The sequence below is a fragment of the Musca autumnalis genome, unplaced genomic scaffold (genome assembly GCF_047663935.1).
Source record: "Musca autumnalis isolate F117 unplaced genomic scaffold, ASM4766393v1 scaffold_2, whole genome shotgun sequence".
Lineage (NCBI taxonomy): Eukaryota > Metazoa > Arthropoda > Insecta > Diptera > Muscidae > Musca > Musca autumnalis.
This window is the reverse complement of record NW_027411755.1, coordinates 270,291,891-270,314,533: the sequence shown is the minus strand read 5'-3', so window position 1 is coordinate 270,314,533 and position 22,643 is coordinate 270,291,891. Positions and strand designations below refer to the sequence as shown.

The window sequence follows — 22,643 nt, the reverse complement described above, 5'->3', positions numbered from 1 at the left end:
TTAATTCACGAGACGCAAATTATTTTTGAAGTGGAGTTAGAGTTTTTTTTGGAAATCTGAACTGGAGTTGGAGGAAAAATAAAAACCATTTGGATGATGAAGCAATATCAGTTGCGGTGTCACAAAAAGCAGAGCAGAGGAAGTAGACTAAGTTATGATCAAATTTAATGGAGAGTTTTTATAATTTGTATTAGTGTAATAAAGTTAATATTCTTGTTTACACGAATAAGCAATGTATTTTATTTATTTTGGGATATTTGCAATGGCTTGCATTTTATAGCATCTTTAGACTGCATTTAAATTCAATCCAAAACACTACATCAAAGGCTGTGATTTGGATCGAAAATGGAGTGCATCCTAGCTGTGTTCCGTGGAAGCAAAATGGAGTGCATCCTAGCTGCGCGCTCTCTTGTAAAATTTATAGGTGAATTCATAGAAAAAGATGTACTCCAGCGGCAATTGTTCTAGTGATTTAACTGCATCCGCGGATGCAAACTTTTTGCTGGGACAATTATACCCAGCAAAAAGTTTGCATCCGCGGATGCAGTTGAATCACTACAAGTGTACAGTACATTTGCCGTTGGAGTACATATTTTCCTATGAATTCACTTATGACTTTTACAAGAGAGCGCGCAGCTAGGTTGCACTCCATTTTGCTTCCACAGCACACAGCTAGGACGCACTCCGTTTTCGATCCAAATCACAACTTTTTATGTAGTATTTTGGATTGAATCATGATGAAATTGTAAGGTGGCGTAAAACGGCCAGCTGATTGGTTTCAATCTGTCAAATATTTTGTTATTGTGAATAAATTGTATGAAAACGTAAACAAACATTTTGACATATTGAAGAATTTTCGGCCAAAATAGAGTTGTTGTTGCTGTTGAATAGATCTTGGATTGAATTTAAAGGCACTCTTCGGATTGTGTTTTTAATCAATCCAAAGATGCAGTAAAAATGCAAGCTATTGCGAAATATCCCAGAATAAATAAAATGCATTTATTATTTGTGTAAAACAAGAATACAAAGAACTTTATTAAACACAAACTAAAAAAGTTTCCATTAAATTCAATCACGTTTGAGTTTACTTTCTCCGTTCTCCAATTAATCCAAGCGCATCTGATTTTGCTTTATCATACTAAAGGTTTTTTATGTTGACTTCCAATCAATAGTTCAGCTTTCGACATGGACTCCAACTGCACTTCACTCCATTAACAATTTCCGTCTCGTGAATTACAGCAAAAATGTTTCTAAATTTTATAACAAACTCTCCGAAATGTATACTCTTGATTGTCTTTTGAAGAAATGTGTAGGGATCAACCAACTGGTTTTTTTCTGTAGGGGTCTCTACAGCAACTGCTTATAAAATGTATGTTACGGAGTGCATTTTTCATAACTCTGTTGTACCCCGTTTATATATAACCGGATTTAACAAACCGACTGGGTTTTAAATGTCAATTACATTGCTTATATTTCAAACAAATCCTTATAAAGAAGGTTAACCCTGCAAAAAGCTCTAATATAAACAGCATATTGGACTACATCGAAAGATGTTGTGAAATCATAACTCCAATTGCACAACTTCCAAAATTTTTTTGCTGGGTACAGGTAGCCGCATCAGACCAGCTGATGTACTGCGAGCTATCAAAAAAGTTGTTGTAATTGAAACACACAAAATTAAAAAAAACAACAATTTAAACGAAAAATTGTGATTTTTAATTATGTGAATCGCTTTTTTTTTGGAAAACATTTTTGACATTTCCCAGTACTGAACTGGTTTTTGTTGTAGTTGTTGGTTGATGCATCTACCTTTTAATTGTGCCATGGTATGTCCCAATTTACATTGGGCGAGTTTACTTGCGGTAATTGTCATTTTGTAGGAGAGAGAGGTGAGGCCAAGGCACATTAAAGAAGGTAGCCGACTCGTATCAGCTGATTGAAATGTCAAATAAAATTGTTGTAATTGTGAAATGTAAACAAACATCTTGTTCTGATTGGCCGAAGCTAAATCGCTGCAAATTTAAGCGCCAAGGCGAATTGATTCTCTTTACAAATTTTGACGAATTATGTTACGGCAACAGTTGCTTTGTTGTAGCAATTCGCCGAATCGGCTACCTTCTATATTTGCCTTTGGTGAGGCAAATGGTAACCCTTTGCCTCTCAGCACCCTCTCTCACCTACAAACTGACAATTGCCGCAAGTAAAATCGCCCAATGTAAATTGGGACTATATTTACATGTTTGGTGACATATTTTGTAGGGCCAAACCTATAGCTCTGCGTGTTGTGTGCGTTCAAAAATACAAAAACAAATTTGAAATACAGAGCTATAGGTTTGGCCCGTAGGGATCAACAAATTTCTTACATATAGGGATCTTTAAGCGATTGTTTCTAAAATGTGGATTGCATCGAAAGATGTAATGAAATCATAACTCTGCATTGCACTACTTCCAAACTTTTTTGCTGGGATATGATCTATGATATGGTAAAATACGTGTGGATCTATAGATCGAAAAGGGCTTTATAAAATTGACGGCGTTCCTTGTCGACTAAGTGGCTGTGTTGTTAAGAAACTGTGAGAGTGAGAAATTGCTGTCTCGGACGTTGTCATGTTTCTTGCAAAAATAAGAAAATAATAAAAAATAACAATAATATATTGTTTTCACATCGCTTTTATTTGTGTAAATATAATCAATAGCAAGTGGTCGTTCTTTTACGAAATAAAGTCGACGTCACTGCTACATATGCGGTTGTTGGTGTTAATTGCAATTGGTTCATCCCATTTACTTTGATATAACTTATCGGCACTATCCAACTCGACCGACCCGACGACATTACATCAAGATGAAAAAGATTTTCTCTAAATTCGACAAGAATGAAAAGCTTGAGTCACACCATAATTCGACAAAGGAAGTCAATAGTTTCGTTGGGAAAGTGTTTACTGTAGGACGTGTCACTGTTACTATAGAGGATGTGTTGGCGGAAGGTAAGTATTCGTTACTACATATTCCGCAGATAATAAAATTACGAAAATTACGTATATGTAATGAGACTGCAGTACAGGGTTTGCAAATTATTGATTTGTTGATTCCAAGTCTTTTCAGTGTGACACGAAAATAGACACCCATAAATTCTGGAAAAATATGCATTCTATATGAGACGTACTTTTTTCTTTATTATCGCACGTATACATATGTATGTACATACATATTTATACGGTGTTAGTGCTTTCTGAAACACTTGAATCAAAGGTATTAAGTAGTTGTTCTTTATGAAGCAGAATTACAGCTGATTAAGCATAGCAGTTTAACAGACAAATTTATGACTGAATTAAATACGGGTTGCTTGCGTTAAAAACAAAACAACAATGCGAATATTTATACGCAGCATTATGTATTTGTATTTGTGCATTTGTATCTTACATGCAAAAGGAAACGAGATAGACCCATAGTTCCTTTTAGGGATATACATAGGGTAAGTTTCTGAGTCGATTTATGCATGCCCGTGAAACTGTCCGCCCGCTCGTCACGTACAGGTCGCATTTATAGTTAAATTCAGTTGAAAGGTTTTTTAGTAGTCATAGGAAGAAGGCTGTTTGGATATTGCTACAACATATATTTTAGGCCGATTTCATGTATTTGATGCATCAAACACAAAATTGGACAGATACCTACCTATATATTTTTAGGAAATTTGTCCATCTAAACCTTGTAATGACTCTACAGGTCGCAATTTTGGTCGGATCGTCACCAAATCTTGGGTGTTAATATTCCTTTTATTCTAAAGCGAACATCTCAGCTTCTATAAGAGGTATACCAAAAGAAAAACCTGGCAATCAAAGTATACAAAATCTCCTTTACAACGATGTAAGATAGGTTGGCGTAGGTGGTCAAACAACGGATATATCACAATAGTCGGTAATACATCCCATTTTTCTATTTTTTTTTTTTAATCACGCTACAGATCTCAATTTTGTTCGGGAGGTTAATGAGGGTCCCAGAGAGGAAGAAACATATTGATTTTGGTGATGGTCGGATAATATTCATGGTTGGTGTCAATAGGAGGCAAAACTAAATTGTGTGAAGGTGGATCGACATGAGGGAGACGACTAATGGAGTGTGGTTTGGTTGAAACCGATGCGAGTGATTCGCTGGGATGCAAAGGAGACGCTTCCTTTACAATTATTTGGCACAAAGAGTTTTGTGTTTAAACAAATCGATGGGGGAACAGACGTACTAGCTGGGAGTTCCTCCGAAGGTGAGAGGTGTTGAGGAAACATTGGTGGATTGTTGGGTGGGGTTGGTCCATTCAAAGATGGAGAAGACTTGGATGATTTTAGCTCGTCTAGCTTCTGGTTCATTGCCGAAAGGCAATGTTGATAAGACCGAAAGGAGCTGTCTTATTTACCCTCGACGACATTTTTGTCAGAGAGATTTAATACGGTGTGCTTATCAGGATTTAGTCGTTCGAAATACGCATCAAATTTAATAAGATCGTCGGCAGCTTGAATGAAACGCACGAGGGGAGTTGTGGACATTTCAACGAATTTAGAGTGTGGGGATGAAAGAGGGAAACGAATCAGTTCCAAAAATATATGTGGGCTCAGAAGTTTAGGTCAAGACTAACGAGTCCAAGCGGCTCAAATTTGTTATTTTAAACTCAAATGTAGTATACAGCCCTAAGGTTGAAAGACTGGGCATTATAAAATGGAAATAAATTGAAATTGAAATTTAGAAAAGCGATAACTATGGAAATTCTTGAATCGAATTTCAAACTATAAGAAATGCGAATCCTACTAATTGGGGAAAGAAATAACCAAGGAAGTTCAAACGGAGGTTAAAAGCTCAACCAATAAAAGGATCGGAAATAATCCAAATTGCGACAATGAAATATAAAATGCAAAATTCCACCAGTAGAGTGGAAAAAGGATAAGAAATTGAACACAGGTACCGGAATGAAGCACTTTGCCGACTAGAGAATATAGGAATTATCAATATTTTTTCTAAAAGAATTGAAAAATGATTAGAAATATTTATTTTGAACTGCGAATTTACACCCAATCAACGAAAAACAAGAAGAAGAAGAAAATAGCCAAAAATGTGAATTTTTCAAATGATCTGAAAAAATTAGATTGCGAATGTAGGGTGCAAAATGTCCAATGTGTCGAAAAACACAAACAAGTTGTTAGAAAGAAGTTTGCAAACAAAAAACAGCAAGTAAAAATCGAAAAAGAATATATTTTTTCTTTCGAAGAATTTGAAATCTACCACTACCGACTGTAGGATGTATGGTAGGGTGTACTTGTACAAATTCCAACGACGAATAAGCTATTTGTACAAGAAATTGCGATTTACACCAGAAAATCCACGAAAATCGAAGAAATTGCCAGAAATTTATGTTGTTTCGGTGTATCTGTGTATCTGTCCACAAATACCAAAACCCCTACTGAGTGTCAAATAATTTACCAAAAATTGGAAGTAAAAAACTTCGACAACAAAAGAAAAATATCAAAAACAAATATTTTTAACATATATTCTCTGCTCAAAAAATCTGCAATAAATGCCGAATATAGGGTGAATTTGTCCAAATATTCCAAAAGACCTACTGCCAATTAATTATATTTCAAGAAAATTATCGAAAAATAATGTTCAAAATTAATTATTGAAAATTTTCAATTTGTATTGTTTTACCCCACTGTGCTAGCCCATCAACGGATATAGCAAAGAAATAGCTAGGTGTGGGCAGCGAAGCTCCCACTGAAGTACCGACTCTACAAACGATCAAGCAGTGATCGACATCATTTTGTTGGTATGTTTACAACAGGGCTGAGCAAGCATGTGTGCTAGCACATAAGGGATTTTCTCTTTGTTTACTGAAACCTTTAAAAAATATCAACGTTTATACACGTTTTTTGTATATTTTGTTATAACTTGTTTCATGCATTATTTTAGACAACATTTATGTTACAAATAAATAAAAAAAGGAATAGAGCATCAAGAAAAATTTTTTATTAATTCTACCTTAAATACTCTCTTTTATTATTTTGCTCAGCATTGGTTTACAACATTGATGAACAAAACAGTACTCTAGCGTCGATTACTCTTAATCGCAGCCATAATTGACAGAAGTACAATCAAAAATATACACGGTGTGCCTTAACCAAATTTAAATGGAAGGTCCTTACACATGGGAAGTTTTTGCAATGCTCATAGATGAGAAATATCGTTTCCGGGAAACGGGAATCAAAAAATCTCCATTCCCGGGAATCCGGGATTTCCCGTGAAATTTTAAAATAAGAGAGTGGATCAATATTTCCGCGATTTTTTTATCTTCCCATATTAACTTATATGAAATACAATATTTTCAAAGAGTTGCGGTCTCAAAAATGGATGACACGTTTTCGCTCTATCGATTAAACGAAAAAATATGGAAAAATGCACCATGTGCCGGGATTTTGCCCACACTTACAATTTCCATTATTCAAAGCTAATGAAATAGCTCTATGGAAAGTGATTTGGCTCAAACAATAAAGTTATTGAACAGAAATTCCAATTTTATGGACCTCAAAAATCGTATGTTTTATTCCTATGCTTAAGATTGCTTGAAACAAGTAAGAAAGTATCAGTCAGCTGTGCCGACTGAGATATACCTTCAGCCTCGGACCTAAAGAAAAGAGGAAAACACAATACTTCTGACGTTTCTAGGGGCTTTTTGAGTTTTTGTGTCAATTTTTTAGGAAGTATGGATTTGCCCCAAAAAAAATTGTACCGTTTTAACTAGGGCCGCACACAAAACATGTTGCCAAACATTTAAAAAAGAGATTTCTCCCTACGACGGTTATCTTTCGTACTACCCAATGTAGTTGGTATCGGCAGGCTTTTTGTGAAGAATTTAAAAACGATTCGAGATGAGCTGTTAAACTGCACTTTTCCTAAATTTTGTGTTGGAGGTACCCCAAGGGCTGGACCGATATAGTCCATATTCCAACCTGATACATGACTAGATGAAATAATAGGATATGAAAAGTTAGGACCAATCAGAAACTTCCTGCGGGAGTTATCTTGCCAATTTACCATTTTAGTTGTTGCCGTCAAGGTTTCTTGGAGCTTTAAAGACATTATCTCAGGAAGTATGGACTTGCCCCGACAAAATTCGTATCGTCGTAAAAGGGGCCGTAAAGTCAAATTTCTAAAAAATTTCAAATCGATCCGACTGGAGCTCTAAAACTTCACTTTTTCCGAATTTTGTGTGGAACCCGTTCTATGCCTGGAACTAATATTACCATATGCAAAATTAATTGGATTTTATTAAAATAAGTTGCAAACTCCCAACTTTTTTAAATTCTTTCTTAATTCAATTTCAATTTATTTTATAAATGAGAACCTAACATATAGGGCCAAGAGCGGTTCCGCGAAAATGTGCAACTTTTTCACTAAAGAAATGGGATCTCAGTAATCATATAGTAGGATGCCAAAAATTAGCAATGTTTCTCAACATAATGAGTAGCGTTTTTATAATATTTTTTTTCTTATAATCAGAATTGAAACCGCCATAACTTTTGCGCACAATAACCAAAATTATTGTAGTATCTTCGATTTTAGAATGGGAATTTTTTTCCAATCCAATTTTAGAAGAATAAATGAAAATGAATTTGCTTTTATTATTTTTAGGTGGATTCGCTATGGTTTTCCTTGCAAGGGGCAATGTGGGCAACACCAAATATGCTCTTAAACGAATGTATGTAAATAATGAGTACGATCTGAACGTTGCTAAGAGAGAAATTCAAATTGCTGTAAGAAAATGAAATACATTATATAACAACTGGGTTTCCGATTAAACAGTTTCTTCTTTCTTTTCAGAGCAATTTAAACGGCCACAAAAACATAATTGGCTATATTGATTCGAGCATAACTCATACTGGAAATGGGGTATGCGAAGTTTTGTTATTAATGCCGTATTGCAAAAATCATATGCTCTCCATGATGAATGCCCGGTATGCTGAAAACGTTTATTCTGACAAAAGCAGAAACAAACTACATATAAACATTTTTTATTATATTTTAGTTTGCAAGTTGGTTTTACGGAACAGGAGGTTTTGACGATATTCTGTGATATTGCCGAAGCAGTCTCCAGGCTACATTACTGTCAAACCCCCATTATACACCGTGATTTGAAAGTGGAAAATATTTTACAAAATGATACAGGGAATTTTGTTCTTTGTGACTTTGGATCAGCTACAGCGAAAGTTTTGAATCCTCAACAACATGGCGTATCTGCAGTTGAAGAAGAAATCCAGAAATACACTACTCTTTCATACAGAGCCCCTGAAATGGTAGATCTATTTAGTGGAAAAAATATCACAACCAAGGCCGATATCTGGGCACTGGGATGTCTGTTGTACAAACTTTGCTTCTTTAGTTTGCCGTTTGGAGAGAGTACTTTGGCTATACAGAATGGAACATTTTCAATCCCAGACAATTCAAAATATTCAAGGGGCATGCATCAATTGATAAGATTCATGTTGGAAATAGACGCAGATAAGCGTCCAAATATTTGGCAAGTTTGCGATGTTGCTTTTCATCTGATCGGCAAAGAAAATCCGGTTCAAAATTTGCAAGTAAGTGCGAATATATTGCTTAAATATAAGAATTAAACAATCGATTTACTTTGCAGAAAGTGCCAGCAGTTATTCTTGATCAGTTGCCTGTACCTCCATTTGAAAGTGAAGCTAAGCGTACTTCTGCAGCTATTGCAAAAGCTGTTAAACCCCAAACGGTTAATATCGTAGAATCCGGTACAAGTGTTGCACCTCGGCAAAGACCCAAAGGATCGTCTGCCGTAAACATACAAAAACCTTTGGGGTTAGCTTTGCCTCCAAGCCCTTCTCCTCGTACCAATATTACGTCTCCACAGCCTCAACAACCAGTTCTGGAACAATTTCACGCTAACTTCCCCACCACTACAAGTGCAGAGCCGGCGAATCCTATTACCGGGAAGAACTCGTCCGAATTGCTTAGTAACGCGACAAACTCAAAGACCATTCCTCCCGAAGCGTTGAGTAGTTTATTTGATGCTACCGGGTTTCCAGATCCTTTTAGGGAGTCCACTGTGGATCAGACCGAAACCGAAGAAAGTGTAGATAAGCACCTTGGGAAACCAAATGAACCAGACGTAGAATCTTCCACACGTGTTGATAATGTTTCCGAAAAACTTTTATCGCCCCCAAAAACTTCTCAGCAAAATGCGCCATCTGGACATCGTCGAAATGTTAGCGATACATCGGCTTTCAACAAGTAAGTTAACCCAACATAATACTTAAACCAGTATGAAATGATTGTAGTCGGACAGGGTCGACCATGAGACACCCCACACCACTAATCCTGTACATGAGTTTTTATATAAATATGGAATAATCATGAATAAGTGCATGGTTTGGTTTATATAATGATAAACAGCCCAATCATGAATATTCTTGCTGAATTCATTTCCCTCGGAATGGAATTCTCTCTAGAAAACATTCCTCCAGTCATGAAGATTGATCTTTATGATTTCTATCTAGGTTCTACCATTTTTGAGATACAGAAGTTCAAATTGGGATAACGCACTGATTCCATAGCCTATTTATTTACATATGTAAATTAAGATTGTGATTAAGAATTAAAACAAAAAAAATAGATGCTGTAATGAATATGTGGTCAATTTTTTGTGTAGTTTATATGTTTTTGTAATAGAACTCTTAGCATCGCGACATATCCGCGAAACAAGAAGGTAATAGTGAGTACTACATGTCTGACTTGTGTATCGTCAGTTGCTTGGCAAATAACTGCAAACGTCAAAAAGCAAACATGTATAATTTTTAATTTATTTATTATTTAGTTGCATTTTCGAGGGACAATGCATAAGTGTGCAGCTGATATATTTTGACGAAGTTTAAACAACACAAAACAACTGACGATACGGAAGTCAGCCCATGTGTAGAAAAATTTATACCATGAACTTATAGAAACCTATTAGCATGGCACTTAAAAATTTGGATGCTTTTAAGTATTGGATTAGGCTGCGACTTGATACTGTTCAATATGACACAAGACGCGAATTTGATAGTAATCTTAATCGTATAACTCAAGCATTAAAATCTTTCATGTTCATGATTTCTAAATTTATTAACTGGGACTGCAAACTCCTTCTAAATAAAGATATATTAACCTGTAATTATAAAGTATTCAAAAAATCTGACACCAGTTCTCTGACCTTTGTGTGGCTTAAATATAAAATCGAGTGAAACATATATGAGCCGATTCCTACCAAATTTTGCAGCTCTGTCTTTTTGCTGATTATAGATGTTAATCTAAATTACAATGGAAAGGGTGAATTCCGACACGTCATAAAACTGCGTTGCTTCAGTTATTGCTCGTGTATTGTTGAAGTATTTAAAAATTCTCACCGCTGTAAAATAACTGCGATATCGAATAGGATGCTTAAGACATTTACAAAGCAACTGACAACTAAAAGTATGCAGAGAAAGCTTCCCAGCAAAAAAAATCATAACCAAATTATGTTTTTTTAGTAATTTTTGGTAGTTGTAACTACTTACAAACCCCAAACTAACCCATTAATTTATCAAGGGTATGTTGCATTGAACTACTAGTTATTCTATAATCACAAGAATAACTATTTTTAGAATAGTTGAGGTGGAATTTGTTTTTAATTTTCAACTAAATGCATCAGAAATAAAAATGATATATGTTTGCTTTTTACCTGCGTTAAAAATGCGTATTTGCGACGTTTTGAAACACGTTTGAAACTCACTATAGGTAATTTGCCTAATTTTTGATGCAAAAAGTCGATTTTGCAACTATTAATAAAAACAACATTTTAATATAGCGTTATTATCTGGGTTTAAATTGCAGTCAAAGTGAGGATTTCGTAGAAAAACTAAAAAAAATTTAATTTTAAGGCCTATTTAAATGTGTTTAAGACCGTGGAAATATAAATCTAATACAAATATATGTAAAATGGAATAGATTTGTCATCGCGAGAGGAATTTATTTGATATATTATATATCTTAAACATATTGTGTAGCGACCAAAATAACACAAAATGTCAAAAAATTATTATATTTTTCTCAAACTCACTTCATGTAGACTTTTACTAAATTGGCCGGGTTTGGCCGTGATTTTGCCATCTAAAACACATTACTGAAAGTCTTCCGCATTGATATTACCAAATTTTAACCTAAATTAAGATATATTAACCTGTAATTATAAAGTTTTCAAAAAATCTGACACCTGTTCTCGGACCTCCAGTCGTTTCAGAAGAGTTATATTTCGAACATCATTACGTCCTGAAAATACATATATATGAACTGATCAGAACCAAATTTTCCGTGCTGATTCTAAATTTTTTATTACCCGATTTGACATGTTTTTTGATAATTATCAATTTTTATTATATTACTTATCAAGAAAAACTCAAAAAATTTTGAAGTTTGGTTTAAGGAAATAAATAATAGCTGTGTCTTTTTACAAAGACATACAGTTAGGCAAGAAATGTATTGCAAAAACCATAATTGTAGAAAATTTCATATTAATTGTTCGTTTATGGCAACAAATTATGTAAAAATTATACGGTTTTTTGTGCAAATCTCTTGCTATAGGTCCTTACAACAATATTCCGTCAAAATATGCAAATGTTATTTGCGATTTATAACAAATACGGTCAAAAATAATAATTAACTGCTACTTGGGGGTGACAATAAAAGTATTGCAACGGGAAAATCAGTACTATAAAACAATAAAATTTTTGCAAATTTTTGAGGTCATTATGCATTTTTATGACTTTTGCGGCTAATAATACACCAACAGTATTGAATGCAATAAAGTTCAGTGATAAAAAATGCCGTCATGGAGGGTCTTCAGACAGGTAAAAAACGCATGGGACCATATTAACAATAAACAATGACGAATAGGCCACAGGCAAGTAGGCAAAGAATGAATATTTGACTCATTATGTATTGTAGGGTAATGGAACAATGCAAAACAGTCCGATTTTGGCTTTGAGAACATCGAAATACCTCTGGAAAGTATATGAAAAAAATTGACACCTGCGTAGTATTTTGGAACGACCTACGACAGAGCACTATTTCGTCTCTCAATGGTATTGATATGACTTAATTTTTACTAAGTGGATAGATATTATCCTCTGCTATCATAATAAATCCAAAAAAATTGCGCCAAATTCAATAAAACCCATCAAATATGGAAATTAAACCGCTACTGGAGAAGCTGGAATACTGAATATTTGTGTACTATATTCTTTACCATGGAAAATAGTATGCGAAATTGGGTTCACGGATATAACAATGATTGGGAAGACATCCCCACTGACATCATTAAGAAATATTTAATAGCCATTAGTCTAAAAGTCAGAAAAATCGATCCCGAAAGCTCAAACAAAGTCAACTACCACCATTCCAAAGACCAGATAATGACATGTTAATCTTATTTGTGTAAATTGCCGATGTAATATAACAACACAAAACTCTTAAATACATCGGGCCTACATCCTGATATCAACCCTCATAAAATGTTTGGGTCCAATTTAACAAAAAACTCCAAAAACATCCTAGAACGTAGGATCAAGATTTACTAAAAATTGGGGAACCAGTATCCTTAGAGTGGAACATACCGAGCCTTTATTTTTGGTTTAACTAATCTCATTAATGCTCCAATGAATGTCCATAGTGGATAGACAACTCATTAAGGAACACACCTTTGGTAATTATCGAAGAACCATCGATTTGGAAATGTTTGCAATACTTTTATTGTCACCCCCAAATAGTAGTTAATTCTTATTTTTGACCGTATTTGTTTTAAATCGCAAATAACATTTGCATATTTTGACGGAATATTGTTGTAAGGACCTATAGCAAGAGATTTGCACAAAAAACCGTATAGTTTTTTCATAATTTGTTGCCATAAACGAACAATTAATATGAAATTTTCTACAATTTTGGTTTTTGCAATACATTTCTTGCCTAACTGTATGTAAATATATTTTCGAGTTCATTATTTATCCAAATATTTTATTCTTATCCTTATCTACAAATTTGCTTCAGAGGTCAGAAGAAGATTCGCATTGGTTTCAGAGATATAGCCCCGAATTTCTTTAAAAACTCAGTATTTAACTATGTTTAGATGGGGCCATAAAATCCGAGCTGGATCTGACACAACAAAGCCCAACTAGGGTTTCTTGTCGTTTGGGTCTGTACTTTCAAAAAATCCTCAGTTGGAATTGTTTGCACAAGATCACCTTAAAAATGTTGCACAGTGTTATTGTAAAGTAATATGCCATTTTTACTTAAAAATATGTTCAAAAACTGCATAAAAATATTGCCTCCATTATCCGGGAAAATCGATTATCCGTAATGCCTCCGGTCCCGACCATCACGAATAATCGAGGTCCGACTGTATACAACATTGTAATAACAATTCGTATGAAAATCTATTCGCGGGTCAAAATTTTTGCTACTTATCGTTTTCAGCAACTTGGTGTGTATAAGAAAACTAATGAAAATGCCAGTGGAAGAAATAGTTTTGTTCGTTATATACGTAGTTGCTTATAACCGTTGCTCGTTATATCCGAATTTGTCCGTAGAAATCTTTGTTTTATCTCACTTTTACATATAAATCATTTAAAAAGTTAAACAATGTTTTTATTCTGCCGTTATAAATTTTTGCCTCAAAAACAGGGTTAATTACCTATAGTGCAACGTTAAGAAACATAATACTTCACACATTGCAACTGACGGAAGTCAGCCATACCAACTGATACGGAAGTCAGCACCAAAATGCATATCTCGACTAGATAAAGCGATTTTGAGATGTGTGTCCGTCCGTCCATTAAAAATTGTAATCAAACTCCAGACCGCAATTATGGACCAATTATCACAAAATGTTGACTGTAGGTCAGCTTCAGACCGGAATAGACACCTATTGTTATTGGTGAAGATCGTAAAATACTTAGTGGGCGAAATGGGCCAAAAACAAATTTTTTATCCGATATTGCAGGGGCTCCCTCTGTAGGTCACAATTATAGTCTGATGGCGGGAAATTTTAAGTTACGTTTGGGTTTAGGACAAGGAAGAAGCCTGCAATTAAACATGCTGATGAGATAATATTTAGCTTTTGTGTATAGTGAATATACCTTTATTCCTGGAAGATATGTTCCACTCACGTAAGTTGTATTTAGAAGAGGAACTCTTGTTATTTCCCTTGATATAGTATATACAGGGATCCCAGAGTTGTAATTGTGTGTAATGTAATCATAATCAACCTAGAGGTCACAATTATAGTTCAATATTGAACAATTTTTGTACGAGGTTCTTGTTTTGGTCAAGGAATATGCAAATAATTTGGATAATGGTCGGATAGTACTTTATCACAAGGTCGCACATGGTCGGCCCTGTCTGACTATAGCCCTCTTTTATTTGTTTTATTTTATTTTGCTCTCTGCTGGATTTGATCATGCGAACTTCTGATTTGTAGCCGAACACACTGTTCCACGCGTACGAGAATTGAGCGTTGTTTAAACGCTTACATGTGCACCAACAACTGTTTTTGTAAATAAAAAAATCGAGTACCGACAGTGAGCGTTGAACACACAACCCTCGGATTTGTAGTCGGACACACACGCTCTATGCCACCATACTCATTGCTTAGTAAGGAGTAAAATAAGAAGTTTTGACCTTGTAAAATTTAAAAAAAAAAATAACTGGGAATGCGGAAATTAGCTTGTTTACATTACGGATCCGAATTTTTGCTGGGTTTATGTTTCATTCACTTTTCGCTTTTCTTATCAATTCTGTAAAAAGTAAAAAATATCAGTCGGGACACTTTTACCCAAAAAAGGGAAGTATTTAGGTGGTTTTCAAAATTATGGGCGTATGAACCGACAAAAATGTGGATTAAAGTTCAAAAGTGTTGCGGAGGAGGTACTTAAAGAAATAGACCGACGTAGTCCATTTTGGGAGTGGATCTTATATCATATCTTATTATATATCATTTCCAAAGAATATTCGAATGATCAGTCCGAGAGTTTTCCAGGCATTGACATAGGGGGTTTCTACACCTTTCGGTCTGTTTTCTCAAGAAGTATGGACTTGCCCCTGACAAAAACTTTTACCGTTGTATTTAAAGAAGCGAATGCAAGTTGCTTCAACAAAAAATCAAAGTGATCCGAGAGCAGATCTTAAAGTGAACTTATCCGAAATTTTGTGTGGGAGTTACAAAAGGAGTGGACAAATATAGTCCATATGCGAATCTGATCTATATCTGGTAAATATATTAGGATGTGTAAAGTATGGACCAAATCGGTCACTCCTATCAAGAGTTATCGTGCGTACAATTTTCCTGAACATTTTTGAACTTTTGCGGGGGAGATACCTGAAGGAGTGGACCGATATGGTTTATCTTCCAACCTTAACTAAGTTTGGTCAAAATATTACGAAGGTCATATTTTGGACCGAATCGGCAGATCCGTTCGAGAGTTATCTTGCGCTCCAACCACTACACACGGTGTCATAGGGGCTTTTTGCAAATGTAGGCCATTTTCTCATGAAAGGCTATTTTCCGTATGAAAGTCCTCGTTAGCATAATTGGTGAGGGTATAACAACTTGTTGTGTGTGCCAATAAACAATTCGGAAAAAGCGAGCAAAATCGCTGTTGGGTTCTAATTTAATAGTTTTTTTCGAAGCTGTTCTACCTTCTTTGTTATACCATGGGTTAAGGATTGTTTGACTGCAGGCTAACGCCTTTCTTGTCGAATATGTCGATGGAAATCTCCAATAGTCTTCAGGGAATTGAAAGCGAGTTGTGGTAAGTTCGCTGCAAAGTACTTTCTTGAACTAGTTTTTCTTTTGTGACGCTTTGCTGACGTTGACCGAAGTGGAGCTCCATAAAACATTAACGGTTGGATAATTCCCTAGAATATTAGTTTATTATTTTTCATATTGAATTTTGACCTTTTATAACCTAGTGGATAGATCAGTTTAATTATGTTGTCCACAACTTAAGAAATAATTAAAATTTATAAATTTGATTCATGTAATTTCACTTTGATTTGTGAAAGGATTGATTTTTGTGATCCTAAGGTATATTCTATCTACACATAATAAATTTTTATTTTTATTTTATATTCTCGTTTAATTAATAAATTGTGTATGCACGAAAGAACTTTCGCGAATGAAACTTCACAGTTTCTTGCACCATATGATCAATCTGTTAAAAGCCGTAGCGGTCATGTGGCTGAAACTACAGTTCAAGCAAACAATTACAGCGGATCAAATCCTGGATTGTTCGTGGCTCCTCCACAATCTTCTATATCCAATTCTGAGCTGACAACTGCTGCACAAACACCGCAAATAAATCGATCCGCAATACGTGATACTATAGCGGCCCGAGTGGATGTCTGGAATCCATTTGAGGAACAGCCATTTAGTCAGATGACTGAAGACAACATATTTGAAGCAGAATTCGATAAAATACGCCAAAGAGGTAGTCAAGGAAGTATGTATTCTATTACAAACACACATTTGTTATGATTTTTAATGATAATGATACGTTTTAGGTATTAATACGAAATCAGCATCTACAACATCTACTTTAACACCAACAGAGTCTAATGTAATAGGTGTTGGGTCCAATTCTACGGTCACACCGACAGCCGTATCGAGTACGACAACTGCAGCTGGATCCAATCAACAGGAGGATCCTTTTGGCTCGGCACCCTTTAGTTTGCCACCTGGTTTGAAAGAGAAGACGGCATCCCTACGAAAAACTGGAGGTAAATCATGAACATGCATATCCTTATTGACAATGTATCAATTCATTATATAGAGGAAAAATCCCCTCATCCCTTAAGATAAACCTACAGCAATTTACACTAATAGCTAATATTGTGATTTAATGCTACAAGTTGTGGTCAATAATATGTTCTTTATGCATCACTCTTCATTTTATATTAGACCAACATGTAATTCAAGCTTCTCTCTCATTCCCATTTCAAATAACATTGAAGATATTAATTTTTTCTTTTGTTACCTTTTCTTCTTACTCTCCCTCTTTATTTTTCCCCAAAAGACACAGTCGATCAAATTTAAATATATGTCACAATTCTTCGGCACTTCGGGTTTTTTGGTAAAAAGGTTAACTCTTCTCCAAGCAAAAACAAAAAAGTAGTAAAACAACAGAAGTGACATAGGTGATGGTGGCTTAAAGAGTATTTCTGTAATATGTGTAGTATGATTACTTATCATCATAACTCAGTTTTAAACGCTTTACATAATTTCTCATTCTTCGGTTGTGGTGGTCTAATCTTCTAACACCTTTTTTACAAAACACATTAACACTTTTGAACTACATATTTTACTTTAAGTTTAACAAAAGAGAGCACATATGCGGGAATATTAATTGTTTTTAATTGAATAGCAGTTAGCAGAAGCAATTTATAATTATTATCAAAACATAGCACAACTACTTTTATTCTCGAAAAGCAATCTAAAAGGAAAAACAGCTACGTCAGTCTTAATTGTTAAATATGTATAGTGAAAAAATACGAAATGTTTTGTACACTTCATTTTTGTCGAACACAGTGCTTGTATGCGCATATAAGCGTAATAAATAAATCGTTCTAGTCAACTGGTAATACACAATTTGTATAAGTATAGGTCTTCTAACATTTCATTGGCCCTATAGTAAAAAAATAGAACGTCATCCACCTTCAATATTGTTCAAAATTTAATAATAACTATATTTGGTTAATTCAAGAAGATATTTATGTGGTTTTCCAATTAATAGCGTAATTTCAAAATGTTTTATATTTGGACTTTTCAGATCATGTGTTTATTTTGGCAATTATAATAATAATAATGATAACAATAATTATAAAAATAGTAATGATAATATTTTTACTGACAACATTTAAGTTTCAAAATTTTAAATGATATCCACATACGTATGTACATTTTATATATCGAACCTGTTCAACAAAAGGGTAGTAACTCGACGATGTAAATGCCTGAAATAGTAGATAAAACAGTGGGAAATTTTTACAGTAGGTGGAGTCGATTATTGTGTATCGTTTTTTAATGAAAAGTGAAAATTTCAATTTTTGAGTTTATACCCTTTTGTTGAACAGCTGCGATATATATATTAGGGCGACCCAAAAAATGTTAAAGGTCTATCCCCTATTTTTTGTTTGTTTTTTGTTTTTTTTTTTTTCATTTTATCCAAAAATCTTATATAAAGGCAAAAATGGATGTAATTACATAATTATATTTTCGAGTAGCTATGATATTCATGTGGATTCTTTGTAATTATATTTAAATTGGCCATACAATTGTAAACTGGCTTCAATTACAAAGTAAATAAATAAATAAAACCTAAATTGGTGCGTGTGCGTTTTTCAAAACAAAATACATTTATTTCAAATCAAAGACATAAATACAACTAAGACATGACAAAATGCATGCAACAAAAAAATGTTTACGAAACTTTGTATAGAAACATTACCCTTAACAGGTTGCAGTTAATTCAAAATCGCAACCAAGTAGGAACATTTCATGTAATGGTATCAGAAACGAAATTTATGAATTCAAGGATCTATTCAAGAATAATTCTATGTCAATTGGATCGGTAAATTCGGTTAAATACGTAAAAATGTATAAAAGAAAAAAATGTTATATCACCATATCGTGATATAACATTATGTTAAATTCAAAAGTCATTCACTGAAGAATAATAGCAAAAAAATGTCTTATCTTGTTGTATTTATGTCTTTGTTCAAATTTGAAATACATGTATATTGTTTTGTTTTTCAAAACAAACAAATTAGTCAACATATTTCAGTTGCACACTCATGAAAAATGATACATGTTTGATTTTTAACTGCGTTAAAAATGCGCAAATGTAACGTTTTCAAATACCAAATAAAATTTTTGTTTTGATTCTTTTAATCGTCGGTGTCATGCTTAAGAGTTCCTACGCCATTTGCCTGATTCGATAAAAACTCAAGTTAATGTTTGAGTTTATACAGTCTAAAAGTGGTGCAAAAATTCAATACTTTAAGACCACAATTCTAATTAACTAAACTCAAAGAATATATTAGATTTTATTCAGATATCTGTCATAGTCTAGAAGTTATGGCCAATTTTTTTTTTGTTCCATGAGTCCTTTTTTCATGTTTTTGGCAGTTTGCTTCACATGGAACACGTTATGTCACATTTTACCAAGCCAACTTTTTGTCAATTATGTTCCACCTCCCTCATGTGAAGTACTACTGTGAACCGAAAATTCGGGGGGGTTAGATGAAACAGTTGTATGAGAAAGAAATACATTGGATACCATTTTTATACATATTTTCCTTTACATTTATTTAAGGAGTTGCCACTTGTCGCTATGAAGAATCCAGATTTTTTGAATTTATCTTATATGTTTTGTGTTAGAAAGTGGCGTTAATATTGATTGAAAATAAATTTAGTTTCATATAACAGTACAATATCCAAAAATATTTAGATTTAAAAACTATTATTCTTCAGTTTTTAACCAAGTCCTTTAAAACTACTTGTTCCATACGCCACAATATTCATAACCTGACAAAATTTGGCAATTTTTTTGTTCCAAACGCCATCATTTTTGGTGCTCGACAATTCGTGTTTGTCTATTTTTGTGCCATACGCCAAACGACATGGATATGGAACTAAAAAGTTCAAAGTTCTTTTGTTCCATACTCCAGGCTTTTTGGATATGGAACAAAAAGACACAATTTTCGGTGTCGCAAGGCGGATATGGAACATATTGGCATCTGAATATCTCAGAAACTATAGGAGATAGAGAATGAGCATGGTTCAAAACCTTGTAAAGTACCTTTATCTCAAAATATCAAAAATGGCGTATGGAATACTTAAGCATGACACCAACGTAATTCGCCAATTCTATCGAAATCTGAAGAAGCTAAAACAATCGAAATTGATCTATGGCGATCGGTTAACGTAAACCCGTGCACCTGAGAAATATAAATATAGTAATTTGTATGGGGCCAAACGTGCGTTTTCACGAAATTTCACTAAAGGGTACATTTGTGGTCCAATCGATCAAATGAAAAAAATTAGGTGGTAGGCCTTTCAAAAAAATGTTGTCGTCCTAATGTACATATAGCAATTTAACGACCAAAGCATGTAGTCAGAAGCATGTTGTAAGAAGTAAGGTGCAAGAATTCAACAACTAACAATGCTACAATAACAACATTATTGTTATATGTATAAATTGTGAATAATATTTGAATACTATAGTTGTTTATTCATCTGGTCGTAATGAGTTAAATATGTACTTCATATATTTATGCTGCAAAGAACAAATTAGAAATTAGTTTTTTAAAATTGGAATATTCTGGACAGATCCTAATGAATTCTGTCAATTTGATTTATAACACCTACTCCTAAATACACCCGTACTCTCAAAGCGATTTTCACCACAATAAAGTCGAACGTACAAAATCTAAAGTTGAATATTTTCAACTTTGACAGAACGTATATTTACAATACATAAAACGTAACTTTTTGTAAAGCCAAATTTGTAGTTTATCGCTTTTTTATTTCTTATTCCATATTCGCGTTCGAAACAGATATGTATTTGTATAGAGCGGTTTGCAGAATTCTGATCATTTTGTCGAGGGTAATTCAAAAAAATTTGAGTTTCACAACGAATTGGTTTAGAACTCGAAAGCAATTTTTCCGTAAATTCGGTAAGAAATTCGTAAATTTTTTTCTTAAACGTTGCAATACCTCGTAAAAATTTATTATTCTATATTATTTTATTACGTCGCGTCGTTGATTGGGTATTGCTGTAAAAAAGTGAAAAACCAACTGATTGTCACGTACACCTTACTTATTACACCATGCTCATAACACTCGCTTCATGTGAAATTTTTAAGTTTGAGGTTAAGAAGGCTGAAATGGAGTTTGTTCACATATAATCTGATCCCAAAAACTAGAAAAAAATCAATATGTGGTTTTGGACTTTGTGTTACAAATTTAGAGAGATGTAGTTTTTTGCTAACGAGATTATCATTATTATTCCATCATGGGTCTATATTATCTAGTTTCCAATATTTGTAAAACAAAAAATTGTCGTCCCATGTAAAAATTACGATTAAATGGCTAAAATTGGAAAAACTCAAGCAGAAACGTCAAAGAGGGATATTGTTTACAGTTGAAATTCAAACTCAAAAAACACCTTTCATGAAGGAAAATGTTAAGATATGGAATGTTTTTTATTTACTTTACCTAATTGCGTGTGCGTACGGCAAAATATACGGTCTGCTTTACGGCCGGTCCATATTTCCATTAAAAACAAATTCGAAAAACAAATCATACATTTATGAAAGTGGCCGATATAAATGCAACTCCCATTCGAGTTGATTCTAATTGTTTTTTGTTCAAAGTTGACCAGTTTTCACTTTATATTTGTATACGCCCAACGTATTTGTATAACATTCATTATAATTAGACAGCGGAATTTTATGCAACCCCTATTTTTGATCCGATTAATGACAAATTTTGGGGCTGGGCATATTTTTTGGCTTCTGATTAAATTTCAATCGGAACATATCCAGCCCAATCATGAATGAAAATTCCGTGCGGAATTTCTCTCTTTTCCCTTCTTTGCTATTACAAACAAAAAATCCGCACGGAAAAAAATTCCGATGGAGAAAAAGTAGGTATCATGAACGCTCTCAAACATGTGTTTTCCTCAAAAAAAATCTCCCTTGCAAAACTGAAGGGAGTTTACAAAAAATCTTAGTATTTCCCACAAACTTTGTACAAAACATGCAAAATAAACGCTTTTGTTGGGTTTTTATACTAAAATCTTCAATTCGCGATGGAAATTTATTAAAAAATTAACATATTTCACAAAATAACATTAGTTTGCAAACTCGGTCACTCTCAACTTTATCAACGAAGGATGGCAGAATTTTGCACATACAAAACTCCGCGTCGATATTGTTGAAAAACACTGGATAAATGCATATTTGCAATTATTTTTACTTCAAAATTCATATTTTTTCAATTTTTGCCATCTTTTTATTAAAAACACTCGTTTTTTATACATTCATGATAGTGGCAGTTCGATAGCACAATGTACTGTTTCCTTGGAATTTTCCAATCTTATTTGATGATTTTCATAACAAGTAACATCTTCTGAATTTCTTTGATGTGTAAAAGCGTAATTTATTTGATTAAATTTGTTTATTTTGTCTAAAAACACAAACACTTGACATTTTCTCTTTGTTTTCACAACAATTAGGGCACACAAGGTATGAAAACGACCCTTCAGTGCTGCCAAATTCAATGATTATTTTTCCCCAGCTATTCATGATAGGAGGAATGTTCTCTCGAGAAAAAAAACTATTCCGCGAGAACTGCATTCCGCAAGTATATTCATGATTGGGCTGATCACATATGCCAAAAAAATATGCAAAATGCATAAATTATGCATATGCAAATATTATTTTTTGCATATGCAAAATTAATGCATTTTACATATTTTCTTATACAAACAAATATTTCAATAATATCTTCAAAAATG

General features: G+C 33.8%; 1 protein-coding gene across 6 annotated transcripts in view; it reads left to right on the top strand.

Annotated features, from left to right (window-relative positions):
- Positions 1 to 2,537: 2,537 nt before the first annotated feature.
- The window catches only part of Nak (Numb-associated kinase), a 36,335-nt gene continuing 16,229 nt past the window's right edge, over positions 2,538 to 22,643 (top strand). For 4 of the 6 annotated variants that reach the window (XM_073964988.1, XM_073964992.1, XM_073964991.1 and 1 more), the window contains exons 1-7: positions 2,538 to 2,984; positions 7,669 to 7,790; positions 7,858 to 7,991; positions 8,063 to 8,615; positions 8,672 to 9,291; positions 16,231 to 16,565; positions 16,627 to 16,842. In XM_073964988.1, coding sequence (XP_073821089.1) covers positions 2,843 to 2,984; positions 7,669 to 7,790; positions 7,858 to 7,991; positions 8,063 to 8,615; positions 8,672 to 9,291; positions 16,231 to 16,565; positions 16,627 to 16,842 — 2,122 coding nt within the window. In that variant the 5' untranslated portion in view covers positions 2,538 to 2,842. Of the gene's footprint in view, positions 2,985 to 7,668; positions 7,791 to 7,857; positions 7,992 to 8,062; positions 8,616 to 8,671; positions 9,292 to 16,230; positions 16,566 to 16,626; positions 16,843 to 17,138; positions 21,412 to 22,643 lie in introns of those variants that run through there. The other 2 variants (XR_012409773.1, XM_073964990.1) reach the window with 2 other exon arrangements.